The 25716-nt window shown below is 40.7% G+C and overlaps 1 protein-coding gene across 7 annotated transcripts in view; it reads left to right on the forward strand.

Annotated features, from left to right (window-relative positions):
• Positions 1-25716, forward strand: part of PSD3 (pleckstrin and Sec7 domain containing 3) — a gene marked incomplete at its 5' end in the record, with an annotated part of 582691 nt that overhangs the window by 534583 nt on the left and 22392 nt on the right. For all 7 annotated transcript variants that reach the window (XM_082863887.1, XM_082863881.1, XM_082863882.1 and 4 more), the window contains 3 exons: positions 2205-2362; positions 5270-5414; positions 21138-21281. In XM_082863887.1, the coding sequence (XP_082720013.1) occupies positions 2205-2362; positions 5270-5414; positions 21138-21281 (447 nt within the window). The remainder of the gene's footprint in view (positions 1-2204; positions 2363-5269; positions 5415-21137; positions 21282-25716) is intronic.

The following is a 25716-nucleotide window of genomic DNA, read 5'->3' on the forward strand; positions in this document are numbered from 1 at the left end:
AACTAAAAACTTTAGGTGCTTTAAATTTGAGAAACATTCTTTGACATGACTAAGATTGAAGAAGAGAGAAAAAAATAAAACTACAAATCATCTAGAGAACAACGAAAAAATACTCTTCATTCCCAAGCTATGTGTATCCTGTACTCAGAGGAAAAAGTATAGTCTTAAATTCTTAATTAAAGAAGAAATATGAAAAATAAAAAACTAATCGTTTTAAATTCAAACAACAAAAAATTAACCAAAAGAAACTAGTGAGAAAGAATTAGGATAAAAACCCAAATTATGGACCTGGAATATCAAAAAACGGTGCATACAAATTTCTAGGCTGATCTCTGTGCAAACTCAAATATCAGGTGTGTTAGAGATCAGTATGTACGGAAATGGACTTAGTGTATAAACTCTCTGAAGACAGTTTTGTCCCTGATCACTTATCCCCATTCCCCATAATTCATCCACCCCAGATTCCTATCTGGAGCTAAGTGGGTAAGCTGAGCTCACGGCCAGCCATGCGGGGCTCTATTGCAGTCTAATTCTGAGGCCGGGGGGGAATTTGTTGTCATGCTGCCTCTAGCTGATACTCCTGCTCTAATAACAGTTCCCCTGGAAGGAGATCTGTGAAGTTTTGGAATGCTAAATCACTAAGAAAAATCCCATGTAGAAAAGACAAGACCCCAAAACATAGCTAGATTATAGTTTTATGCATTAATGGGAATTGTAGAACAGATACATGTAAATATATTGTATTTATTTTAAGATTTTAAAGTAATTCTCCTTTATTCCTCATACTTCTCTGGAAAATGGTTGTCGACAGCAGTTCCTAATCTCTGAGGCTTAAGAAAATTGAGCTGTAGCAATCTTAAAGTAGTAATTTTATCATTTAGTATTATAAATTGTGTAATTTTTATATTGCTGTTGGCATTTACTGAGTATCTTAGGTTTTCCCACCTTTGTCTCAGCACTGTCACTGACAGTGATCACTAAGGATCAGCAGCTGCTGTTTATTTCTGACTCACTTTGAATCTATGGCAAGAGTACCTCTGAAGAGCTCGATTTGTGCTGGGGCCACGGGGAAGGGAGGAGGAGGTATGGGAGAGTGTAATTATCATTTTGAAAATTTGTAAAACCAGACTGCGATAACAGAATAAACAACGTCTTCCTTTAGGCTTTTAGTACTAATTAGAAGGTGAGGACTTGTGTGTGTGTGTGTGTGTGTGTGTGTGTGTGTGTTCTTTACAGAAGAAGTGCAAGTTTATTTAGCATCAAGTCTGATAAAATATGGGAAGCGGGGACAGGAACTTAAACATCTAAAAACAAAAACATCTCCTACAACACTTTGTAATGTCTACTATATTGACATTAGTTTCCAGGCCTTTTTTATTCTTATGGACCCAAGGAAACTACTAGATATAATAATAATAATAATAATATCACATTTGTTTTAAATTCTTATTTTTCTACTAGTTGGGATTTTTTTTAGTTACATTTGGAAGGACGCCATACAAAAGAACCTTTATAAATTCTATGAATTGTGTCTGGATCATGCCCAAAGATAAAATTGCATCTATCCATGACACCCTCCTTTTTATGTAATTTTACCCATTTTCCAAATTTATGATAATAGAGCTAAGTTTTCTCCTGATTTAAGATTAAACTGATTTTCCTCTTTTCTTTCAGAGAACAGCTGGAGAAATTGTTTTATTTTACTGTTCATTTTTCTTTTAATAATATTTGCCTCAAAAGAAAGTATTGGGAAAATGTAGTATCTTTTGGGCAAACACAGTGGCATGGGTTTTCACCATCAGTACAGTTCTGCTGATGCATCCTGGGGGCTTTTGCATAAGTCCTTTAGCTCCTGAAACCAAATCACCCTATTAGACCTAGCTTCATTTCAAATCACTATAAAACATGTGTGATAGATATTTTGTCTTTGATCTTCCTTAGCTCTTTACTTTAATTATTATATACCAGCTTTTTCAAAAGTGCCCCTTTGGTAAATGTGTATTTTCTCATTCTGAGCATACTTTTCAAAGAGCAGGATTTTTTATGACATTTATGAAGTAGCAAGGAGTTGTTTCTACCCACCATTCATTTCACTTTTTTCATGCACCTTCATGGATTCTCTAAAATTTTTCATATAGTCTTAGATTTTAAAAAGAGAAGATGAAGTCTGAACATGTCTTTGCTTTCTTCGTATCTGCCCACAGGATGAATATAAGCCAGAAAAGGCCCTGTCGGAAGAGGACCTGAAAAACGCTGTGAGTGTGCACCACGCACTGGCATCCCGGGCCACGGACTACGAGAAGAAACCCAATGTGCTCAAACTGAAAACTGCTGATTGGAGGGTCTTGCTTTTTCAAGCCCAGTAGGTTTCGCTGGTTGGTTTGGTTTAGTTATTTAGTTTGCAGAGCACCACTTTACACCGAGAAATAGAATCGGGATCTGCAGGGGAAACTTTTTGAGTTGGAGTCAAAGTCATTAACTGGTTGCAGTAGAGAGACAACTGTCTAAGAAAACTAGAATACGAAATAGAAACCCTAGGGCAAGCTTTTTGTTTGCTGCAAAGTAGCCCTGTGACCCTTTGTCAACCACTTACCACCTCTAGACTGTAATACCCTCAAGGGTGTTAGTATGCAAGTTCTATCACACAGTGAGTAAAATAGACCTGGATTCAGATTACTGTTTCCTAACTCTTTGTCCTATCGTGTAAATTTAACCTCTTTGACCTCAGCTGGTGGCTAGTGTAGATAATGATAATAATAATGTTAATAATGTTTATTTCTCAGGGTTCTTGTGGAAGCAAATGAGATGAAGCATGTAAAGAGCCTCACGTAGTGCCTGGCACACAGGCTGTTCAAGAGGTGTAGATTTTCATTTTGCTCTCCCTCTTCTCTCTCCTTCTGAGCCCTAATAGTTTGTGATTAAACTAGAAGGAAAATATAAAATCATATTGTGGGCAAGGAAATGGGATGGAGTGCCATTTTAATAAGGGGTCTGTGACAGCCTTTAGATTAAAAATGGAACACTCCACGTGGAGAATTCTGGATTTATGAAGTGAGAAACTTTGGATGTTTAGAACTGAGCCTCTAGAACAGGAATTTTAATAGCACACATAGCATCAATGTCCGTGGCAGGCAGTGTTAATTATTCATGGCATGCCTTTTACAGCCTGAGCTTGACTTCAGAATCACTCTCAACACAGCACTACCAACTGGCTGCATTAGGCACTGGCATTAAATTTGACATCAATAGAGTAAACACAGGTATCTGCAGTCTTGCTGATCAAAACAGTGGAAGACTAGCAGAGGAAATGAGAACAAGAACCAGGTACTCTGGTGATTTGGGGATGCTGAGCTTGCAAAGGCATGATATTGCTGACATCAGGTGAGGAGGAAGTTGTAAGGAAACCCAAGTCACACAGGAGTTTTTGGTGTGGGAGATGGCTAGCAGCACAAGGGAGCCACAGCCGGATGTGTAATCACAGCCATTAGTCATAAAGGGCCCCCACGTTATTCTGTTCCCCAGCATTATTGTTTTTAAATGTCTAAAATGCTGGATACGGTAACTAAGGAGAGCTAATTACTCCAAGTGGGATTGATGCAGAAATCAGTCGATTGAAATAACAGGTTGAAGAGGCACACGGGTCAGAGAGGCATGCAGGGCATGATGAGGGTGACACCTGGGTGTGGTGTCAGGTTAGGGTGGTAGCTTTCAGAGTATTCAGTACAGGAAATGATTTTTAGATGGGCTGACTTCTTGTCCATCTTTTTATTGATTATATACATGGTAGGTATCTCACCTAGTTCAGGACTATTTCTTCCATTGATTTATGAGTTCACAAGTGCTGTCAGTGCTGGGCTCCGCAAACATGACATATAAGTTAAAAGTATGATACCGACATCAGGAGATTTCCACACCCTCTCAGGTGGATTTTTTTATGTCCTACTGAAGTATACCGTACATACTTTTAAGTGTACAATGATGTTTAGCAAATTTGCAGAATTGTGCAACACAGTCCAGTTTTGGAACACTTTCATCACCCCACCCCAATCCCCTGTGCCATTCTCACCCACAGCCCAGACACCGCTAGTTTCCTCTTTGTATTGCCCTTTCTGGATTTTCCATATAAATGCAGTCACAGAATACATGGGCTTTTCTTTAACTCAGTATGAAGTTTTGGGGTCATCCATGCTGTAATCTGCCTCAGCACTCCATACCTTTGCTGCTGTGTGGTATTCCACTGTACAGATATAGATCGTGGTTTTGTTTTTGTTTTGTTTTTAATTTTATTTATTTTTATTTTTGGTTACGTTGGGTCTTCGTTGCTGCACATGGGCTTTCTCTAGTTGCGGCGAGCGGGGGCTACTCTTCGTTGCAGTGCACGGGCTTCTCATCGTGGTGGCTTCTCTTGTTGCGGAGCACAGCTCTAGGGGCGCGGGCTTCAGTAGTTGTGGCACGCAGGCTCAGTAGTTGTGGCTCACGGGCTCTAGAGCGCGGGCTCAGTAGTTGTGGCGCACGAGCTTAGCTGCTCCTTGGCATGTGGGATCTTCCTGGACCAGGGCTCAAACCCGTGTCCCCTGCATTGGCAGGCAGATTCTTAATCAGTGCACCACCAGGGAAGCCCTAGACCATGTTTTGTTTATTCATTCACTAGTTGATGGACATTTAGAGTGTTTATCCTTTTTGATGCTTATAAATAGTGCTGCTATGAACATTCACATACAAATCTTTTAGTGCCTATATGTTTTTATTTCCCTTGAGTGTATACCTAGAAGTAGAATTGCTGGGTTGTATAATAAATTTATAGTTTATAGTTTTTAAGAAACTGTCCAAACTACTTTCCAAAGGGGGTGTATGTACCCTTTTACATTCCCTCTATCAGTTTATCACTCAGTTGCATTTTAAAATCAAATTATATGATTGGAAGAGATGAGTTAATTTTTAAATTAATTTTTGACCTAGCCTAGTATCAAATAGAAAGTAGGGGGTTTAGTAAATATTTATTGTGAAGTGATTTTGCTGTATTTCCTTCTGTATCCTTGGGGGATAATCATAGCCTTACACTATGATGATCCTAGGTTCCAGGGCCTTTTATTACCATGGTGATTGCTTTTGAAAATGTTAGTCTCCAATGAAGTTTTGTCAGGAATTATTTGTACCAAGAAGAATAAATGATTTTATATGCCATTTTAGATCAGTAATGAGAAATGGGCAAGATGTGACGCACTTAGATACAGAAATACCCTAACATAAATATATCTGTTTCTCATAGGAGTCCAGAGGAAATGCAAGGGTGGATAAACAAAATTAATTGTGTTGCAGCTGTATTTTCTGCACCACCATTTCCAGCAGCCATCGGATCTCAGAAGAAGTTTAGTCGTCCACTTCTGCCTGCTACCACTACAAAATTGTCTCAGGTTAGTCATTTTGATCGTGTTTTGACCTTGGAAAAAAGCACTTTGTAAAATAATCTTCTTAATATTTGTATTTGAATAATACTCCATATTTTGGGGGCAGTGATGAGACCTTGCCCTGGAGGACAGTGTTGTACAAGTGGGGCAAAATGCAGTGTGCTGGCTTTTACACTTCATGTAAAAGTGTAAGTGAGTCAGCTCAATTGTCAAGGTTGGTAGGACACATACTTTGAATTAGTTTCTAAAATTCATATTAGTTTACTACTTAGTCATTCCAGCCTCATTTTTTATTTTGATTTTTGTTTTTACTAACAGTGCATATTTTTTAAATAACTGGCTAATGTTAGACATCATGGCTTGGAAACAAGCTTTTTATTCATTCATTCATTCAACTTTTTGTTTTATTGAGCTTTTCCCATATCCTAGACTGTATCTGATGCTGAGTATATAAAAATATTCCCAGTGATCCACTATTCACAGTGCAGTGGGGCAGAGCCTTCCCTACCTCTCAGGGAGGATCTAAGTGAACCCTGGTGGTTTTCCCAGCTAATCCAGACAAAGCATGCTAGAACTCTCTTCAGATGTATTCACATGAGCTGCTCTCCTTTTGTAGGAGTGATCTCTCTAAGGACCACATTTTATTGTGTTCCTTTCTTACTTAAAACTCTGTTCTAAGATATTGCATACAAGCCACGTTTGCCAGTTTTAAACCTGTCTGCAGTGCCTCTATTGCCACTGATTAGTTAAGGATTTTGGAAGCTACTTTGATGTCTTTGTGAATTTCTTATTGGTGCAATAATAGAAATAGTTTCACCTGGCTTTAATCAACCAAGTCTTGATATTAACTATCTCCTCTACACATCTGACATCATGAACGGAACATTTATTAATAAACATGTATCATGTGCCTGTGTACCTCAGAGACTATTTTTGGCACTGGAAATAGGAAGGCAAGTGAAACCCAGGCGGTCTCTGGGATCGAATTGGCAAATATAAACAAGCAAGTAATTGTAACGCAGTTTGATTAGAGGTACATGAAGGATAAATCCAGAGTACTGTTGGGGTGCAAGTTAGGGCCTGGCCTTGGAAGAAGGAGGAAGTGTGCTAGCTAATACGAAGCTCACAGGATGAGCAGCAGGTAGGTGTGCTGTGGGAAAGAGAATGATCCAGCAGAGGGTCCGAAAGGCCTAGAGGAGAAAGCACTGGGATGTAGGAGGTAACATAAGTTATCAGATGTGGCTTGAGTACAGAGTGTTGTGAAAAGGCAAGAAACGTTCCTCTGTGGAGATAAGCAAATGCCAAATGATGAAAAGTCTTGTTTGTCAGGTGTAGGATTTTGGATGCTTCACTGGTTCCCAGCATCCTTAGGATAATAGTATAAGCAGGAAATTAATGTGATCAAATCTGTGCTTTAAAAATTATTCTTGTTACAATAGGAAGAAAGTACTAGAGGAGGAAACTACTAAAGCAGGAAGGCGCTTTCAATAATGCAGGGGAAAACTAAGTTAGTTAAAGAGGAGGTGGGCAGAAGTGGAAGGGTTTGGGGCATGTTGATGGTCCTTAGTGCTCCCTGAAGTGAGGAATAAGGGCTGTCACCTGGGCTTGGACACTGAGGACTGTGGTGTCTGATCTGGCTTTTGGGACCCCATGGTCTCCTGCTTTCCCTCCTGGTGCATCTTCCCAGGGTCCTTTCCTGTATCCTTTTCCTCTTTCTACCTCCAAATATTGCAATGAGTGCTCAGAAGCAGACCAAAACAGACACTTGAGAAACAATAGTTTTTAAGTTAGTCAAGAAAAAACCCAGGGAGAATGTTATGCCAAGAGAAGGGGGGAAAGATCAGGTACAAATAGGACCAAAAGATCTCCTGTGAAGTGGCCCGAGGTGACTGGGTCCTACAGTGAGAGCAGTTTCGGGAGTGATGGTGGAGCGGCTGCGTTGGTCATCCTTAAGGGGGATGGAAGGCAGTGAGGATGTGGAGCGGGGGACGTGTGCAAGTCCTGCCTGAGTTCACAAAGACAAGCTGGCGCTGGGAACAGAGGAGGCATGGTTTCAGTAGAGATTCTTTTGTTTCTGTAAATTCATAATTATTATGAACATGATTTGGATGCTCCCACGTAAGCATTGCTATTCCTGTCTAGTTCATAGACTGACTACTGAAAAAGCTGTTAGGAATAGAAAGGACTGAGCCAGCTCACTTTACAAGGCAGAATGGCATTTAACTTACAAGGAAAATAAATATTCTAAGAGAAAAGGCAGGTTTTACCTCTTATTGATGACGAGAAAGTATTTTGGCAGACCTCTCCATCTACCCAACTAAAATACGAACTCTTAAAGCAAATGCATTTCCCCACTGTAATTTTGGGTACTTGACATAAATAGTAAGCCACATTACATAAGGTAAGAGGAGAGAAAAGCAATTGAATAACTAGAGGCAAAAAAATACTTTCAAAACTTGAGTTTTATTCTATTAATTTCACTAGGAATTTTCCAATCGTTGTCTTTCAATAGATTGGTCTTTCTCACAACTACTCCTATAAAAGATCCGGGGGGAAAGGTGATCTGAAGTTAAAGAGGAACATTAATAAGTATAGAGCAACATGAGAGCTTTTCCTTGTTCTTTCCTCACTGTAGAACCTACATTTCTGTTTATTTTCTAGTTTGAAAAATGTGTTACTATCCTACTTATGTATGGGCTGTACATTAGTTAAGTCACTTATACGTGAAAATGAATGTGTTTATCTATTTGTGTATTTTTACCACAAGACCATACCACCTTTATCAAGGCAGAATCTCTTATTTTAAACAAATGTCCTACATTGGAATTAAAAATAGAATGCATAACTTTTTTGATATTTTTCCTCATTTTGAACATGGAGGTGCAAAAAATTCATATGTAATGTGATCAAAATGATGGGTTCAAGATTTTAAATACGCAAGTAGTAACCAGAAAGAAGCATCCTCTTGTGTCACATAAGATGACCAAACCCTTTTGGGCATTTAATTTCTTTGTAAAAGAATACGATGACTTCCTCCCAGACAAGTAAGTCACTGAGACTTTGTGGGCCTCAGTTTTCCATCTGGAAGATGAGGAAGTTTTCTAGAATGTTTTTAAGATTCTTTCTATCACTAGCTCTGTATTTTTTGCCCAGGTCATTGTGTTTGTTTACTAAAAATGAAAAATGTGCTTTACCTTTGAGAGTAATAGGACAATTAGAAACGAATATGTAGAACCAAGCACATGATAAGGAACAGGTTAGAAAGAGGGAGAGAGCGTTGGTTTGCACACAGCCTGGTGCAGGTGTTTGGGGTACCCTCCATTTCAGATGGAGACTCTTGGGGCATGTCTTGGCTGGAGTCACAGTGCACCTTCAGTGAACCTGGAAGGTGTGTCTGGATGCGCCCACAGGGCCTCCAGTGCCTCGAAGGTGAGGCCTCCTCCTTTAGCCCGGGCATTCTCAGTCTCGGCCCTGCTGACCTTTTGTCCTGGGTAGTTCTTTGTTGTGGATTGTAGGATGTTGGGCAGTATCCCCAGCCTCTGCGCACTTGATGCCAGTATCATCCCCCTAGTTGTGACAACCAGAAATGTCTCCAGACATTGCCAAATGTCTCGTGGGGCCAGTCCCTGCTGTTGGGAGCCACTGCTCTAGCCTGGCCGTCTTTCCTTTCTCCGCATGCCCACAGCCTGGCTGCAACTCCCCTAAATGCCAGAACACTTGGATAATTTCAGTTTACAAAATAATGTATAACAGTGTGAGTGCCCTGCTGGAAAAAAGTCAAACAGTGTGAGGAAAAAACTAAACATTCAATTAGAAGATTGTTTGGTGCTTTTAAAGACACACTGTTCACCACCCTGTCATTTGCAGGCTTTTCTTTAATTTATTCTTGTCTTCTCTCCAAACCATATTAGCCGTCGTTACTGGAATTGATTATTGTCAGAGTAGCGTGGTTCTGAGCAACTCTGCTGTGTGGGAAGAGTTGCCTTCTTCTAGTTGTTTTTCATGACCATGTTGCCAGGGCACATTTTTCTTCCTCTGTCTCAGGTAGAGAGACTAGTATGAAAATGTAAGTTTTGTTTCTCCTTCTGGTGTAGCACTCCAAACTTAGGATTTCATGGTTGGCCGTCTTCAAGATCTACTGGACCTCCTTTTCTACTCATCAAAGTAATCATTTTCAGACATTAATGTGCATAAGAATTATCTGGGGACTTATTTAAAGCGCACATTTCTCATCCCCCGGCCCCCCGCCTCGATTGATCAGGTCTGGGCCAGGGTCTCGGGGAATATGTGTGTTTCTGAGACACACCGGTGTCCTGCCATACGCAGTGCAGACCAGAGACCCTGCCCTGTGACAAAACCTGCCTCCGTTTCACTACTTCTCTGGAGACCTGTACCTCATGACAGTGTCATTTCCTCAGGTATCTTGTCCTGTTTTCTGCTTTGAATTCCAACCACTGTTCTGTAGAAGTTTGACTCAATGGATGATCACTAAATACTAACTGCTGAGGGCCAGCCTTGTGATTAACCCAGTCGCAAACAGGAGATTCTGTGTTTGCTTCTCACCCTCGTGCTATCCTGTGCTTTGACCGCATGGCAGTAGTGCTGAGGACAAGGTGAGTGGGGCAATGTTGGTTCACAAACTGGCCCCATATGAGGAGGGCAAGGAGAGACCGAAGAAAGAGGCAGCCACCCCGGACTGGTAGGTGGCAGGCTTAATAAGCAAGGGAACTTGCGAGGCTTGTCTTGGGCATCTGAGACACAGCGGATCTCTGCACCCGCCTCCAGGATCTTAAAGTTTATAAGCATCCTTAAGTGGGTTCCAGTCAGGTAGGCCGTCCAGATGGTCCCAACACCACCTTACTGTCTCAAGGCTGCATCCTTGGGCAGCTCCTAGCACGGGGAAGGCAAGCGGAATGCACATTCAGAGAGCGGCGGCTGGGTGAGGAGCCTCCTGGTGCCCAGGTCCGGCTCCAGGGTCAACCGGCTGACTCGCCCTCTCAACGCCCCTCTCCACAGGCAGACGTTAGGAGCAGAGCTTTCAGAGGATGAAGGCATTCTCAGAGTGTGTCCCTCACTGGCCAGAACCACACCCTTCCCACCCCACTCAATGTCATACTTTCAGTCCTGTCACTTCTACTTCCTACACATCTTTCATATCCTACCCACATCTCTTAATTCAGACTCTTATTATCTTGTACTCAGATCACTGGTGTCCTAATTTTTTGGTCATTTACCTTATCAACACTAAATATTTGAGCAGATATCCTTCAATATGTGTATTTTTTAAATAAAATATATTACATGTCCTACTACCAATATAACATGAAAAAGTGCTGAACATCATTAGTCATTAGGGGAATACAAACCAGAACCATGAGATACCATTAGGATGGCTATAAGTTTTTAAAAAATTTTTATGAAAAGTAATATATTGGTGAGGTTATGGAGAAATTAGAGCTCTCATATATTGCTGATAGGAATATAGAATGAAGCAGCTTCTTTGGAAAACACTTCGGTGGTTTATCAAATGATTAAACATAGAGTTAGCATGTGACCCAGTAATTTCACCCCACTTTGATAACAAGAGAATGAAAATATACATTCACATAAAAATTTTTACATGAATGTCCACAGCAGCATTATTCAAACGGCCAAAGGTAGATATGGCCATCAGCTGATAAATGGATGAATAAAACGTGATATATCCATACAACGGGGCTTTATTCAGCCACAAAACACTGAAGCACTGGTACATCCTACAGTGTAGATGAACCTGGGAAACCTTGCTAAGTAAAAGAAGCCGGTCACAAAAGGAACGTGTTGTGTGATTCTATTCCAAAAGGGTCTCTTTTAGGGGATCTAAAATGTCATAAAATTAAATGTAGTGATGCACAGCCCTGTGAATATGTAGTTGCACAGCCCTGTGAATATATTAAAAAACTCTGAATTGTACATTTCAAATGGGTGATTTGTGTGGTCAAGTGTGAATTATATCTCAGTGCTGATTTTAAAAATTCTTCCCAGTGGATCACCTTGCCTGGGGCGCATGCCCTGCCTTGGAAAACTCTGGCAGACCCTTCCTAGAACCACGGGAGATCTCCCTTCCTCTCATCTTGCTTCTCTTCAGTCCATCCTGCACAGTTCTGGCTAAAACATGATTGCTTTGATGTCACTTAACCTTAACTGGCTCACTATTGCCAACAAGATGCAGTCTAGACTCCTTGGCATGAACTTGGACCACACTTTGAGAATAGACAGCTTTCGTATTCATTTACTAGAGGGTTGAATTAAATAGTTAACATATACTAGATACTCAATAAAACAATTAGGTTATTATGCTGAAGCTCACTAAACACTGCTTAAGGTCTTTAAAACCGTCTTAAACATGAAATGATGAAACAAAATCTTTCTGATGGTGCTTTCAGCAATAGCCCCCCTCGGGCTGACTTGAAGGCAGGTGTTCTTTAGTCTAAACTCCTGCGGCTTGGGTTTGATGAAGCTGCAGTATTTAGCAATTTGACTTGTTAATTGCCTAGCAGATTCCTAGAAATGCCATTACCTTCTAAATCATGTCTACTTTAAAACAGCACAAGGAAACAGTCTGAGGTCTCCCTCTTTACCTTCCCTTTTTTAAACAAGTAAGTCAATTTATTCCATTTTTAAAAAGTAAGTCACTTCCTGTTTCCTGAGAGACCCATATATCAGGTACTGTGTGAGGTGTGTGGGCATTACAAAAATAGCTCAGACTTGGTTTTGGCTCTTAGCTAATGGAAGCTGAAGGGCTCAGTTGATGTTAGGCAGGTCATGTCTACAAGGCAGAACGGTGCCTCTCGTTCCTTCCCCCGCCCAACACCATGCTAGACATTGGATGAGTTGAGAGAAGGGAAAATGAACTTGCTCTGCCTCCAGAGAGCTTATAAACAGTAGAGGAGACGAAATTCCCGCAGGGGTCAGGGTATGTTTTGTACTGAGCATGTGGTGTAGACTTGTAAGTGCTGTACACGCAACAGAGGAATCGGCTGTGAATCCGGGGAACTCTGGCTTTGAGTGGGGTTTGCAGAAAGGACCTAGTTGTTAAAACTGGGTGTCTAAGAGCCACGGGAGAAAAGGCAGTTGAGAACCAATGCGTTTACCAAGAGCCTTGACGGATCAGGTCAGCACTGATCCAGCAGGGAGCAGACTGTTTTGAAGCTTGTGTTTTCAGCAGCCCTTTGGATTTTATACCGTTGTCTGGAGGCTCAGAGTTGGGAGAATGGGGCTGCTGCCCCTCTGCCTTTACCTCTGGGGCCTCAAGCAAGGACTTGACCTTTCTGGATCTCCATGGCCTCCAAGAGGAACAGGTTAGAGGGGCGAAGGCCAGGTTCTCTTTCACTTTAGAATTCCTGGGGTTCTGTATTCCACAGTGGGAAAAAGCACCCAGCACAGCACCTGTCAACCTAGTATGTGTCCAGTTAGAGTGCGGGCAGACAGCTGTGTCCTACCCACCCACCCTCAACCCTCTGCCCCCTCCCTCTGGTCTTCTTCCTTCCTCCCCTCCTTAAGTCTTATGCTTGGTATAAAAGGATGGAGAGCTGACTTCTGTGCCTGGCTGGTGGCTGAACCGTTGGGCTGTGCTTCGGAAGGGAAGGCTCTTGCACTGTCTCAGCCCTGGACTCACTGTGAGATCTTGAACACTGGCTTGCCTGTCCCCATTGCCAAAGCAGCTAAGAAATACTTACTTCATGAAATTAGAGTTTGGTATTTTTTTTTAACATCTTTACTGGAATATAATTACTTTACAATGGTGTGTTAGTTTCTGCTAACAAAGTGAATCAGCTATACGTATACATATATCCCCATATCTCCTTCCTCTTCCATCTCCCTCCCACTCTCCCCATCCCACCCTTCTAGGTGATCACAGAGCACTCAGCTGATCTTTCTGTGCTATGTGGCTGCTTCCCACGAGCTATCTGTTTTACATTTGGTAGTGTATATATGTCCATGCCACTTTCTCACTTCATCCCAGCTTACCCTTGCCCCTCCCCATGTCCTCAAGTCCATTCTCTACCTCTGTGTCTTTATTCTTGTCCTGAAAGGTTCCTCAGAACCTTTTTTTTTGTAAGATTTCATATATATGTGTTAGCATACGGTATTTGTTTTTCTCTTTCTGACTTACTTCACTCTGTATGACAGACTCTAGGTCCATCCACCTCACTACAGATAACTAAATTTCGTTTCTTTTTATGGCTGAGTAATATTCCATTGTATATATGTGCCACATCTTCTTTATCCATTCGTCTGTTGATGGACACTTAGCTTGCTTCCATGTCCTGGCTTTTGTAAATAGAGCTGCAATGAACGTTGTGGTACATGACTCTTTTTCAATTATGGTTTTCCCAGGGTATATGCCCAGTAGTGGGATTGCTGGGTCGTATGGTAGTTGTATTTTTAGTTTTTTAAGGAACCTCCATACTGTTCTCCATAGTGACTGTATCCATTTACATTCCCACCAACAGTGCAAGAGGGTTCCCTTTTCTCCACACCTTCTCCAGCATTTATTGTTTGTAGCTTTTTTGATGATGGCCATTCTGACTGGTGTGAGGTGATACCTCATTGTAGTTTTGATTTGCATCTCTCTAATGGTTAGTGATGTTGAGCGTCCTCTCATGTGTTTGTTGGCAATCTGTATATCTTCTTTGGAGAAATGTCTATTTAGGTCTTCTGCCCATTTTTGGATTGAGTTGATTGTTTTTTTGATACTGAGCTGCATGAGCTGCTTGTAAATTTTGGAGACTAATCCTTTGTCAGTTGCTTCATTTGCAAATATTTTCTCCCATTCTGAGGGTTGTCTTTTCATCTTGTTTATGTTTTCCTTGGCTGTGCAAATGCTTTTAAGTTTAATTAGGTCCCATTTGTTTATTTTTGTTATTATTTCCCTTTCTCTAGGAGGTGGGTCAAAAAGGATCTTGCTGTGATTTATGTCACAGAGTGTTCTGGCTATGTTTTCCTCTAAGACTTTTATAAGTGTCTGGCCTTACATTTAGGTCTTTAATCCATTTGGAGTTTATTTTTGTGTATGGTGTTAGGGAGTGTTCTAATTTCATTCTTTTACATGTAGCTGTCCAGTTTTCCCAGCACCACTTATTGAAGAGGCTGTATTTTCTCCATTGTATATTCTTGCCTCCTTTGTCAAAAGTAAGGTGACCATATGTGTGTGGGTTTCTCTCTGGGCTTTCTGTCCTGTTCCATACATTTGTATTACTGTTTTTATGCCAGTACCATACTGTCTTGATTACTGTAGCTTTGGAGTATAGTCTGAACTCAGGGAGCCTGATTCCTCCAGCTCTGTTTTTCTTTCTCAAAATTGCACTGGCTATTCAGGGTCTTTTGTGTTTCCATAAAAATTGTGAAAGTTTTTGTTCTAGTTCTGTGAAATATGCCAGTGGTAGTTTGACAGGCATTGCATGGAAACTGTATATTGCTTTGGGTAGTATAGTCATTTACACAATGTTTATTCTTCCATTCCACGAACTTGGTATGTCTCTCCATCTGGTTGTATCATCTTTAATTTCTTTCATCAGTGTCTTATAGTTTTCTGTATACAGGTCTTTTGTCTCCTTAGGTAGGTTTATTCCTAGGTATTTTATTCTTTTTGTTGCAGTGGTAATGGGAGTGTTTCCTTAATTTCTCTTTCAGATTTTTCATCATTAGTGTATAGAAATGCAAGAGATTTCTGTGCATTAATTTTGTATCCTGCTACTTTACCAAATTCATTGATTAGCTCTACTAGTTTTCTTTTGGCATCTTTAGGATTCTCTATGTATAGTATCATGTCATCTGCAAACAGTGATAGCTTTACTTCTTCTTTTCCGATTTGGATTCCTTTCATTTCTTTTTCTTCTCTGATTGCTGTGGCTGAAACTTCGAAAACTATGTTGAATAATAGTGGTGAGAGTGGGCAGCCTTGTCTTGTTCCTGATCTTAATGCAAATGGTTTCAGTTTTTCACCACTGAGAACGATGTTGGCTGGGGTTTTGTCATATATGGCCTTTATTATAATGAGGTAAGTTCCCTCTGTGCCTATTTTTTGGAGGGTTTTTATCATAATTGGGTGTTGAATTTTGTTGAAAGCTTTTTCTGCATCTACTGAGATGATCATATGGTTTTTATCCTTCAGTTTGTTACTGTGGTATATCACATTGACTGATTTGCGTATATTGAAGGACCTTTGCATTCCCGGGATAAACCCCACTTGATCATGGTCTGTGATCCTTTTAATGTGCTGTTGTATTCTGTTTGCTAGTATTTTGTTAAGGATTTTTGCATCTGTGTTCATCAGTGATATTGACATGTAGTTATCTTTCTTTGTGACATCTTTGTCTGATTTTGGTATCAGGGTGATGGTGGCCTCGTAGAATGAGTTTGGGAATGTTCCTCTCTCTGCTATATTTTGGAAGAGTTTGAGAAGGTTAGGTGTTAGCTCTTCTCTAAATGTTTGATAGAATTCACCTGTGAAGCCTTCTCATCCTGGGCTTTTGTTTGTTGGAATATTTTTAATCACAGTCTCAATTTCAGTACTTGTGATTGGTCTGTTTATATTTTCTATTTCTTCCTTGTTCAGTCCTGGAAGGTTGTGCTTTTCTAAGAATTTGTCCATTTCTCCCAGGTTGTACATTTTATTGGCATATAGTTGCTTGTAGTAGTCTCTCATGATCCTTTGTATTTCTGCAGTGTCAGTTGTTACTTCTCCTTTTTCATTTCTAATTCTATTGATTTGAGTCTTCTCCTTTTTTTTCTTAATGAGTCTGGCTAATGGTTTATCAATTTTGTTTATCTTCTCAAAGAATCAGCTTTTAGTTTTATTGATCTTTGCTATCGTTTCCTTCATTTCTTTTTCATTTATATCTGGTCTGATCTTTATGACTTCTTTCTTTCTGCTAACTTTGGGGGTTTTTTGTTCTTCTTTCTCTAATTGCTTTAGGTATAAGGTTAGGTTGTTTATTTGAGATGTTTCTTGTTTCTTGAGGTAGGATTGTATTGCTATACACTTTCCTCTTAGAACTGCCTTTGCTGCATCCCATAGGTTTTGGGTCATCATGTTTTCATTGTCATTTGTTTCTAGGTATTTTTTGATTTCCTCTTTGATTTCTTCAGTAGTCTCTTGGTTATTTAGTAATGTACTCTTTAGCCTCCATATGTTTGTATTTTTTACAGATTTTTTTTTCTGTAATTGATATCTAGTCTCATAGCATTGTGGTTGGAAGGATACTTGGTACGATTTCAATTTTCTTAAATTTACCAAGGCTTGATTTGTGACCTAAGATATGATCTATCCTGGAAAATGTGCCATGAGCACCTTAGAAGAAAGTGTATTCTTTTGTTTTTGGATGCAATGTCCTATAAATATCAATTAAGTGCATCTTGTTTAATGTATCATTTAAAGCTTGTGTTTATTTATTTTCATTTTGGATGATCTGTCCATTGATGAAAGTGGGGTATTAAAGTCCCCTACTATTGTTGTGTTACTGTCAATTTCCCCTTTTATGGCTGTTAGCATTTGCCTTATGTACTGAGGTGCTCCTATGTTGGGTGCATAAATATTTACAATTTTTATATCTTCTTCTTGGATTGACCCCTTGATCATTATGTAGTCTCCTTCTTTGTCTCTTGTAATAGTCTTTATTTTAAAGTATATTTTGTCTGATATGAGAATTGCTACTCCAGCTTTCTTTTGATTTCCATTTGCATGGAACATCTTTTTCCATCCCCTCACTTTCAGTCTGTATGTGTCCCTAGGTCTGAAGTGGGTCTCTTGTAGGCAGCATATATGCTGCTCTTTTTTTGTATCCATTCAGCCAGTCTGTTTCTTTTGGTTGGAGCATTTAATCCATTTACATTTAAGGTAGTTATCGATATGTATGTTCCTATTACCATCTTATTAATTGTTTTGGGTTTGTTATTGTAGATCTTGGAAAAGTTCCTTTGGCATTTGTTGTAAAGCTGGTTTGGAGGTGCTGAATTCTCTTAGCTTTTGCTTGTCTGTAAATGTTTTGATTTCTAGTCAAATCTGAATGAGATCCTTGCTGGGTAGAGTAATCTTGGTGGTAGGTTTTTCCCTTTCATCACTTTAAATATGTCCTGCCACTCCCTTCTGGCTTGCAGAGTTTCTGCTGAAAGATCAGTTGTTAACCTTATGGGGATTCCCTTGTGTGTTATTTGTTGTTTTTCCCTTGCTGCTTTTAATATTTTTTCTTTGTATGTAATTTTTGATAGTTTGACTAATATGTGTCTTGGCATGTTTCTCCTTGGATTTGTCCTGTATGGGACTCTCTGAGCTTCCTGGACTTGATTGATTATTTCCTTTCCCATATTAGGGAAGTTTTCAACTATAATCTGTTCAAATATGTACTCAGTCCCTTTCTTTTTCTATTCTTTCTCTGTGACTGCTATAATTCAAATGTTGGTGCATTTAATCTTGTCCCAGATGTCTCTAAGACTGTCCTCAATTCTTTTAATTCTTTTTTCTTTATTCTTCTCTGTGGTAGTTATTTCCACTATTTTATCTTCCAGGTCACTTATCCATTCTTCTACCTCAGTTATTCTGCTGTTGATTCCTTCTAGAGAATTTTTAAATTCATTTATTGTGCTGTTCATCATTGGTTTTTTGCTCTTTAGTTCCTCTAGGTCCTTGTTAAACATTTCTTGTATTTTCTCCATTCTATTTCCAAGATTTTGGATCATCTTTACTATCATTACTCTGAATTCTTTTTGAGGTAGACTGCCTATTTCCTCTTCAGTAGTTTGGACTGGTGGGTTTTTTCCTTGCTCCTGCATCTGCTCTGTGTTTTCTGTCTTCTCAATTTTCTTAAGTTACTGTGTTTGGGGTCTCCTTTTCACCATCTGCAGGTTTGTAGTTCCCATTGTTTTTGGTGTCTGCCCCCAGTGGGTAAGGTTGGTTCAGTGGGTGGAGGGGACTGGTGCCTGTGTTCTGGTGGATGAGGCTGCTTCTTGTCTTTCTATGTGCAGGACCCCATCTGGTGGTGTGTTTTGGGGTGTCTGTGACTTTATTGTGATTTTAGGCAGCCTCTCTGCTAGTGGGTGGGGTTGTGTTCCTGTCTTGCTAGTTGTTTGGCATAGGATGTCCAGCACTGGAGCTTGCTGGTCGTTGAGTGCAGCTGGGTCTTAGTGTTGAGATGGAGATCTCTGGGAGAGCTTTCACCGTTTGATATTACGTGGAGCCAGGAGGTCTCTAGTAGACCAATGTCCTGAACTCGGCTCTCCCTCGTCAGAGGTACAGGCCTGACACCCGGCTACAGCACCAAGACCCTGTCAACCACACAGCTTTTGGGAAGTCTGAGGTCTTCTGCCAGCGTTCAGTAGGTGTTCTGTAGGAGTTGTTCCACATATAGATGTATTTCTGATGTATTTGTGGGGAGGAAGGTGATCTCTATGTCTTACTCCTCCTCCATCTTGACGGTCTCCTCTAGAGTTTGGTATTTTAAAGGAAAATATGAAATTTTCTTCAATGTCAAAATATTATATAAGTAAGGAAAAAAATTAAATATTAAGTGACATCATCTGAAACTTGCCTTTTGAATAAAATTTCATTATATGTGCTATCACACATACTACCAATGTACATCACTTGACATATAACAGTAGTTTTCTTGCATCTATTACTTTAATGCCACTACTTAAGCTGTGACTTCCTAATTTAAAACAGTTTAAACGAGTACATGCCATTTGCTGTCTCTGTTCCTTTTCTTTGAACTTTGTCAGGTGTATTTCTCTGCCTTCTGTGAAATCCCCTTTGTTAGCGTTGTCCCATGAGAATGGTCTGCACGCTTCCCTAATGGATTCTAAGGGCAAAGACAAAAGGGAGGAGAACAGCAAGCTTCCTGATTGGTCTTTCTTCATGGTGGATATTACAGATTTAATTGCGTGAGCCTAAGAACATGCTGCGTCTTGTGGCTCCTGCCTTCCTCCTTCTCCATTTTTACGTCCACTTTTGTTAGGAAAGTCTGTGTGTCTCCTGTATGGTGGGATTCTAGCATTGAAATAATTTGCGTGGTCTGTATCCATTTATGGCCGTAAGAACCACTTGAAATTTTTATTTCAGTGGTGAAAATAGACAGATTTAAGAGGCATCATTTTAAAATGCTTCTATTTTGAGATTATCTCCTTGATTCTTGCTTCATGAAGATGATGAAGCTGGAGTAAAGCACTGCACGTTGAATTTAGACATTTATTTGACTGTGAATAAACTGTACACTATAAACTGTAAACTGTGAGTCATTGTACTTACAGATCTGGACTCAACAGAAAAATGGGTCCAGTGTTTCAGCAGCCAGTTCACAGAAGAGGAATTCCAGTAAACATACGAAAAGATGTTCATCCTCACTTGTAATCAGGAAGATGTAAATTCAAATCATTTTATACCCATAAAATTAGCAAAACTTTGCAAGTGTGATATCAAATTTTGGCAAGGATGTAGAAAAATGGGAAGTTTCAAGCCTATTGTGGAAATGTAAACTGGTGGAAACACTTTGGAAAACAGTTTAGCGTCATTTTAAAGATATACATCTTCTAAAATCCAGAAATTTCAGTTCTTGATGATCACAGGCAGACTTCATAGACATTGTGGGTTCAGTTTCAGACCACTGCAATGAAATCAATATCTCAATAAAGCAAGTCACACAGATTTTTTTGGTTTCTCAGTGCATATTAAAGTTATGTTTATACTGTACCCCACTCTACTAAGTGTGCAATAGCATTCTGTCTAGAAAAACTATATACGTTAGTGAAGAAATGCTTTATTGCTAAAAAATGCTAACCATCATCTGAGCCTTCAGTGAGTTGTAGTAGTAACATCAAAGATCACTGATCATAGACCACCATAACAAATATAATCATAATGAACAAGTTTGAAATATTATGAGAATTACCAAATGTGGCACAAAGACACAAAGTGAGCAAATGTTAGAAAAATGGCATCGATAGACTTGCTTGACACAGGGTTTCCACAGACCTTCAGTTTGTAAAAAACACATTATCTGCTAAGTGTGATGAAACGAGATGTGCCTGTATGCTATAGGGAAATTCTTGCTCATATTCACTAGGCAACATGCATAAGAATGTAGCATCATTTAGCAGCCCAGAGAAACCTGAAAACAACTTAAATATCCTTCAGTAAAATTTGAGGTTGAGGGAAGTCAGAACCTCTACTATTTTGGAGGGAAAAGCATAGGTCACTACATTTTTTAGAATAGCAGCTTTCAGAATAATTATTTCTTGATGGCATTGCTTGTCTCAAAAAGGAAAAAAAAATATGCAGGTAGGTCTTCATCTGTAGTGACAGACAGGACAGCACTGCTGAGGACGTGAAATGGAGAAGCCAAATTGTGCAGCCCTCAGGATGGGTGCTTGACTCTGCAGCCGGTGCCTTGCCTGCTTGAGTATCTCTCAGGAGGCCTGGTCTCAACTCCGTGGCAGTTACTCCTGACGCAGGGCTATGAAAGCATTTGGTTTTGTGACCAGAGGCCTGGTTAGGGGTGCTGGGCTTGGCCTTGGTTGCTGTTTTTCGAAGGTACACGTGGACCCTGGCCTGAGAAAGTTGGTAAGATGTGGCAGCAGAGGCATGTTGGACTGTTTTGATGAATTAACGTCATTCATCATAAGGGATTTTTTAAAGTGTGCTACAGTTGTTTATTGATTTTTCTGGATGCTAAATGGCTTAATACTTTCCTGCAGGAGGAACAGCTGAAATCTCACGAGAGCAAGCTGAGGCAGATCACCACAGAGCTAGCCGAGCACCGCTCCTACCCACCTGACAAGAAGGTTAAAGCCAAGGAGGTAGATGAGTACAAACTCAAAGATCACTATCTGGAGTTTGAGGTGTGTTGAACCTAAATGTAATAATTGTCTGTACCTGAGCTACTTTATGATTTTTTCCATGAGGCAGGTTTTTTTATACTTTCTGTAACTGTGGGCAATGTACCTTGACCCTGCCTCTCCCTGGGGAGCTCTGTGCAGGGTCTAGGTCATGGTGGCCCCTCATGTTCATGGTTCTGTTTAAGCGTCAAACAAGCATCAGGAATAATTGCCAGTTTATGCATTTAAAAGCAAATAGCCTGCCTGTCGGAATAGCAGGTGCTGGCTGCAAGACAAAAAAACAACAAGTAGATGGACATGCCAGGGTGGGCAGCTGCTTTCTCTGTTTCTGCACCTCTTCCAACACAGTCTTAGTCAGAAAAAGTACCGCAGAGGAAATGAGCTACAGGGCGACATGATGCCTTTTCCTGCTGCTAGGCAACAGATGCATTTTTCCTCTTACCACTCACTGCCCTTCACAAGGAGGCTAGTTGTGCACATCCATATACTATAGCAAGTGTGGTCATTAAAAGGGATGGGGAGGATCCATAAACTCTGGAAAGACAGAAAATTTAAAAGCAAGTTGAAAGCAGTATAAATAGTAAATGTTACCTTTGGCTAAATTTTCTCCCAAGTTAGCATCAGGGTTATGCAGGATCCTCTGACACTCCCCCTTCAGCTGCCACTTTAAGACACTTAAAGTATCTCTTTTTTTAAGTTGATAGCCTGTAGTCCAAAATGAAGAACAATTATCTTTAAATTATTTACAGTCTTTTTCTGTTGAGTGTGTTGAATCCATCTTTAACTATTCTTTTTCATTGTAGCTCTAGTCTATTCTACTTATTCATCTCCTTCTTTCCCATCTTACAATCATGTTTCTTCCTTGGGCTTGAAATGTAGCATCATCTGAGCACCCTCGCCCTGGCCCCTGCCATCCCCCAGGATCTGATCAGGAGCCAGATCCCAGTGCTCTGCCTCTGCGATGTCCCTCCTGTCCCTTGCTTGCCACCGGTGTTGCTTTTATGCCTCTCTGCCCAAGTGCTGGGTTTTCATGTCTCACCTGAGCCTGGCGGCTGCTTCCTGTCATCAGTTCATCCTGCATGCTCCTATCAGTTAGTTTTCTAAGGCATGCTTCTGCTCGACAGCTGCCCTTGATTTTCCCCACAATTTACCTTCAGATAAAGTCCAATCCTTAGTCTGAGAGGATTTGGGTTCCTTCTGCCTTTCCACAACACGGGTCTTCCCACCACGACCTCCATGTATATCAGTCACATTTCTGCCCACTCTGCTCTCTCCAAACACGCTTTTTATGCCTTTGTTCATCTACTTTATTCTGCCCCAAATGCTCTTCCCCTTATTTCATTTCTGAAAATGCTGTTCATCTTCCAAGATGCAGCCCAAATCCCTCCTACGAAAAGCCTGCTCTAAATCTGTTGGTTACCGTCCTGCACGGTGACTCCCGTTATGGTGATTTCAGGAAGTCTTTGTATCTATGGCTTCCACGCCAAGGCTGTGAGCCCTTGGAGTGCAGGAGCCTCAGGTCCATTTCTAATCTCTGCTCTGTGCTTGCTTTTGGGCTGCACAGGATTTCATGGAAGCTTTTAAAAGTCTTTTTCTGAGTTATAAAATTTCTGTTACAAAATAACATTTGGTCCCCTGCAGATCCATGTACTAGTTTTCTTCATGGTTAAGCAGGTCCTTGCTCTGGGCAGATGAAGAAAGATCTTTCTTTTATTAAAGGAGAAAGTTTATTAGCTAAAACTTTGGAAGCCTTACCAGCAAAAGACTTGAAAAAATACCTTTTAAAAAACAAAAAAACTAAGCAGCTCATCTCTCCCCACACTTGTTCATTCTTGGGAGATGGGAGTTCTCAAAAATCAATCACAATTCTTCACACGTCTGGAGTGGCTTTCAGCTGTAGGCCCTTTTAGTTTCACATGTGCTAATTAAATTTCCCAGCACCTCAGGCCCCTGCTGCCAGCTCTCAACACCTTGCCCTGAGCCCTTGGCTCAAAGGCTACAAGTCTCTTCCCAGGAGGCAGGGGCGGTGGCAGGACCATAGAAAGGATGCCGCTGCTAGAAGCACTCCCTGCTTTTGCATCCACTGTGGTGCCCCTTTTCTGAAAATGTAACCCAGCAAAAGCCGGCATTTTCATTTCCTGACATGAACTTAGGACCAACCTCTGTGGAGATAAGTCTTGCTTTGATCAAATTATCACATCAGGGCTTCCCTGGTGGTGCAGTGGTTGAGAGTCCGCTTGCCAATGCAGGGGACACGGGTTCGTGCCCCGGTCCGGGAGGATCCCACATGCCGCGGAGCGGCTGGGCCCATGAGCCATGGCCGCTGAGCCTGCGCGTCCGGAGCCTGTGCTCCGCAACGGGAGAGGCCACAACAGTGAGAGGCCCGCGTACCGCCAAAAAAAAAAAAAAAAAAAAAAATTGTCACATCAAGGAGCCTGAAGATTGCATTCCAGGACTTTGGCTCATTAAAATCTTCTCATGTGGTAATATGTCAGGCATGCTGGATTGTCTGTCGAACTGTGTTGACCTGTGTCACCAGAAAGGCAGACGGGCACCTCACTTCATAGAGGTTATCTCAAAAATTTTTTGTAATCGTTTTTTTTTAAGTGAATCATTATTTTTCACTAACTTAAAATTGAAGCACTATATCTTTCGGGGTCCACTTTGCTGTTATTTCAGCCACCACAATTTGTCTTGTGTGTGTGCCTTAGAGAGGCTCTGCAGAGAATTCAGTGCTTGGCTTTTTACAGCCTTCCCTAGCAGGCTGCTCTATTTCCTGAACAGGAGGTCTGAGTGTTACTGACCGTCCTATGTACTTTGTTCATTGCTCTATCCCAGCTTCTGGAATATGGACTGAGTGCTTGATACATATTTGTTGAGTGAATAAATGGAATTTTGTTCTTGAGTATAAAAGATAACATCAGAGGAAGTGGTTCCCCGAGAAAGCTTAGTAGCTCCCCTGAAAACTAATGTGATAAGCAGACAGCAGTGTCTGCAGTTCATTGTGACCTCAGATGGGCAGTGACAGGAAGGGGAGCTTGAATCCCATCTGCATCCTTGTCACCAGGGAAGAACACAGGCAGGAGCCTCTTCTCTCACCTGTTCCTGTAGTAAAGGGACTCGCTGTGGTTTCAGAGCAGTTCTTGTAATTTTTACATCTTGGTAAGAAAAACACCTTTATTTTGTTAGAATATTAAGCTGTTGGTAATAACACTGGGGTTGTTTCTAACTTAATGCGTTTCAGTTATTTATATTCCAAGTTGCTTTCAGTACAAACAGTTCTTCGTAGTGGGCCAAATTCACAGCTCTTTCTATGACTTAGAAATTCTCCAAACCCTGACTGACAGTAAATGATTAGAAACTCTGGTAAATAAGAAGGTTCAGTGGTTGTTTTTTGTTTGTTTGTTTTAACATCTTTATTGGAGTCTAATTGCTTTACAATGGTGTGTTAGTTTCTGCTTTATAACAAAGTGAATCAGTAATACATATATCCCCATATCTCTTCCCTCTTGCATCTCCCTCCCTCCCACCCTCCCTATCCCACCCCTCTAGGTGGTCACAAAACACCGAGCTGATCTCCCTGTGCTATGCGGCTGCTTCCCACTAGCTATCTATTTTACATTTGGTAGTGTATATATGTCCATGCCACTCTCTCATTTTGTCCCAGCTTACCCTTCCCCCTCTCTGTGTCCTCAGGTCCATTCTCTTGTTTGTTTGTTTTTGAAGTCTATAAAAAGTCTACAGAGAACAAGGAGACTTCCATCAATCTCAGCCTTAGCCTGTAAGGATATTCACTATTACTGTAAGCAGCAAACTCCCCTCAGAATGACTGTTAGTTGACCAAGTTCATGCCTGTCTCTCTTTATTGCGTATTCATAGCGGGTGGGGAGGGGTGGCATTGCTTTGTTTTTGATTGAATTGGTTCCCCCAAGCTGTGGCTGTTACTTGTTTAGAAGAGTTCGTGTGGAGTCTGATCTCAGTTTTGAAAGGGTTGTTAGGCATCATAAGTCTGTGTAAGAAACTTGCCATCATTTCCCAGTTTCAAAAAATAAATATCAGAAATGGCCTCACTTCCTTATAACTTATTTCTACTTTATTCAGTTCCCTTAAAAATGTTTAACTGATCTCCATCTTTCTAGTACATTAGGAAATTTATCAGGATGTGGGACAGGTGGGTGGTTTGTGTCACATATAAAAACTTAGAAAGCTCCAGCCACTCGAAGCACAGTAGGCTGGGCTGTGCCCGATACTCCTGGGCCCTTTAAGAAACAGCCCTTGCTAACACTGTACTTGGCCCCAGAAATTTGTCTTTATGTCTCTTTAGCAGTTAAAGTGAAGATACTGTTTGATCCAGGATGTTTTTCATGTGACATTTAAGATGTTTTCAGTGGCATAAGTTATTAATTCTTAGACCTGAGTAGGGAAAGGGAGACCATAG

The sequence above is a fragment of the Leucopleurus acutus genome, assembly GCF_964270905.1.
Source record: "Leucopleurus acutus genome assembly, chromosome: 21".
NCBI classification, from domain to species: domain Eukaryota; kingdom Metazoa; phylum Chordata; class Mammalia; order Artiodactyla; family Delphinidae; genus Leucopleurus; species Leucopleurus acutus.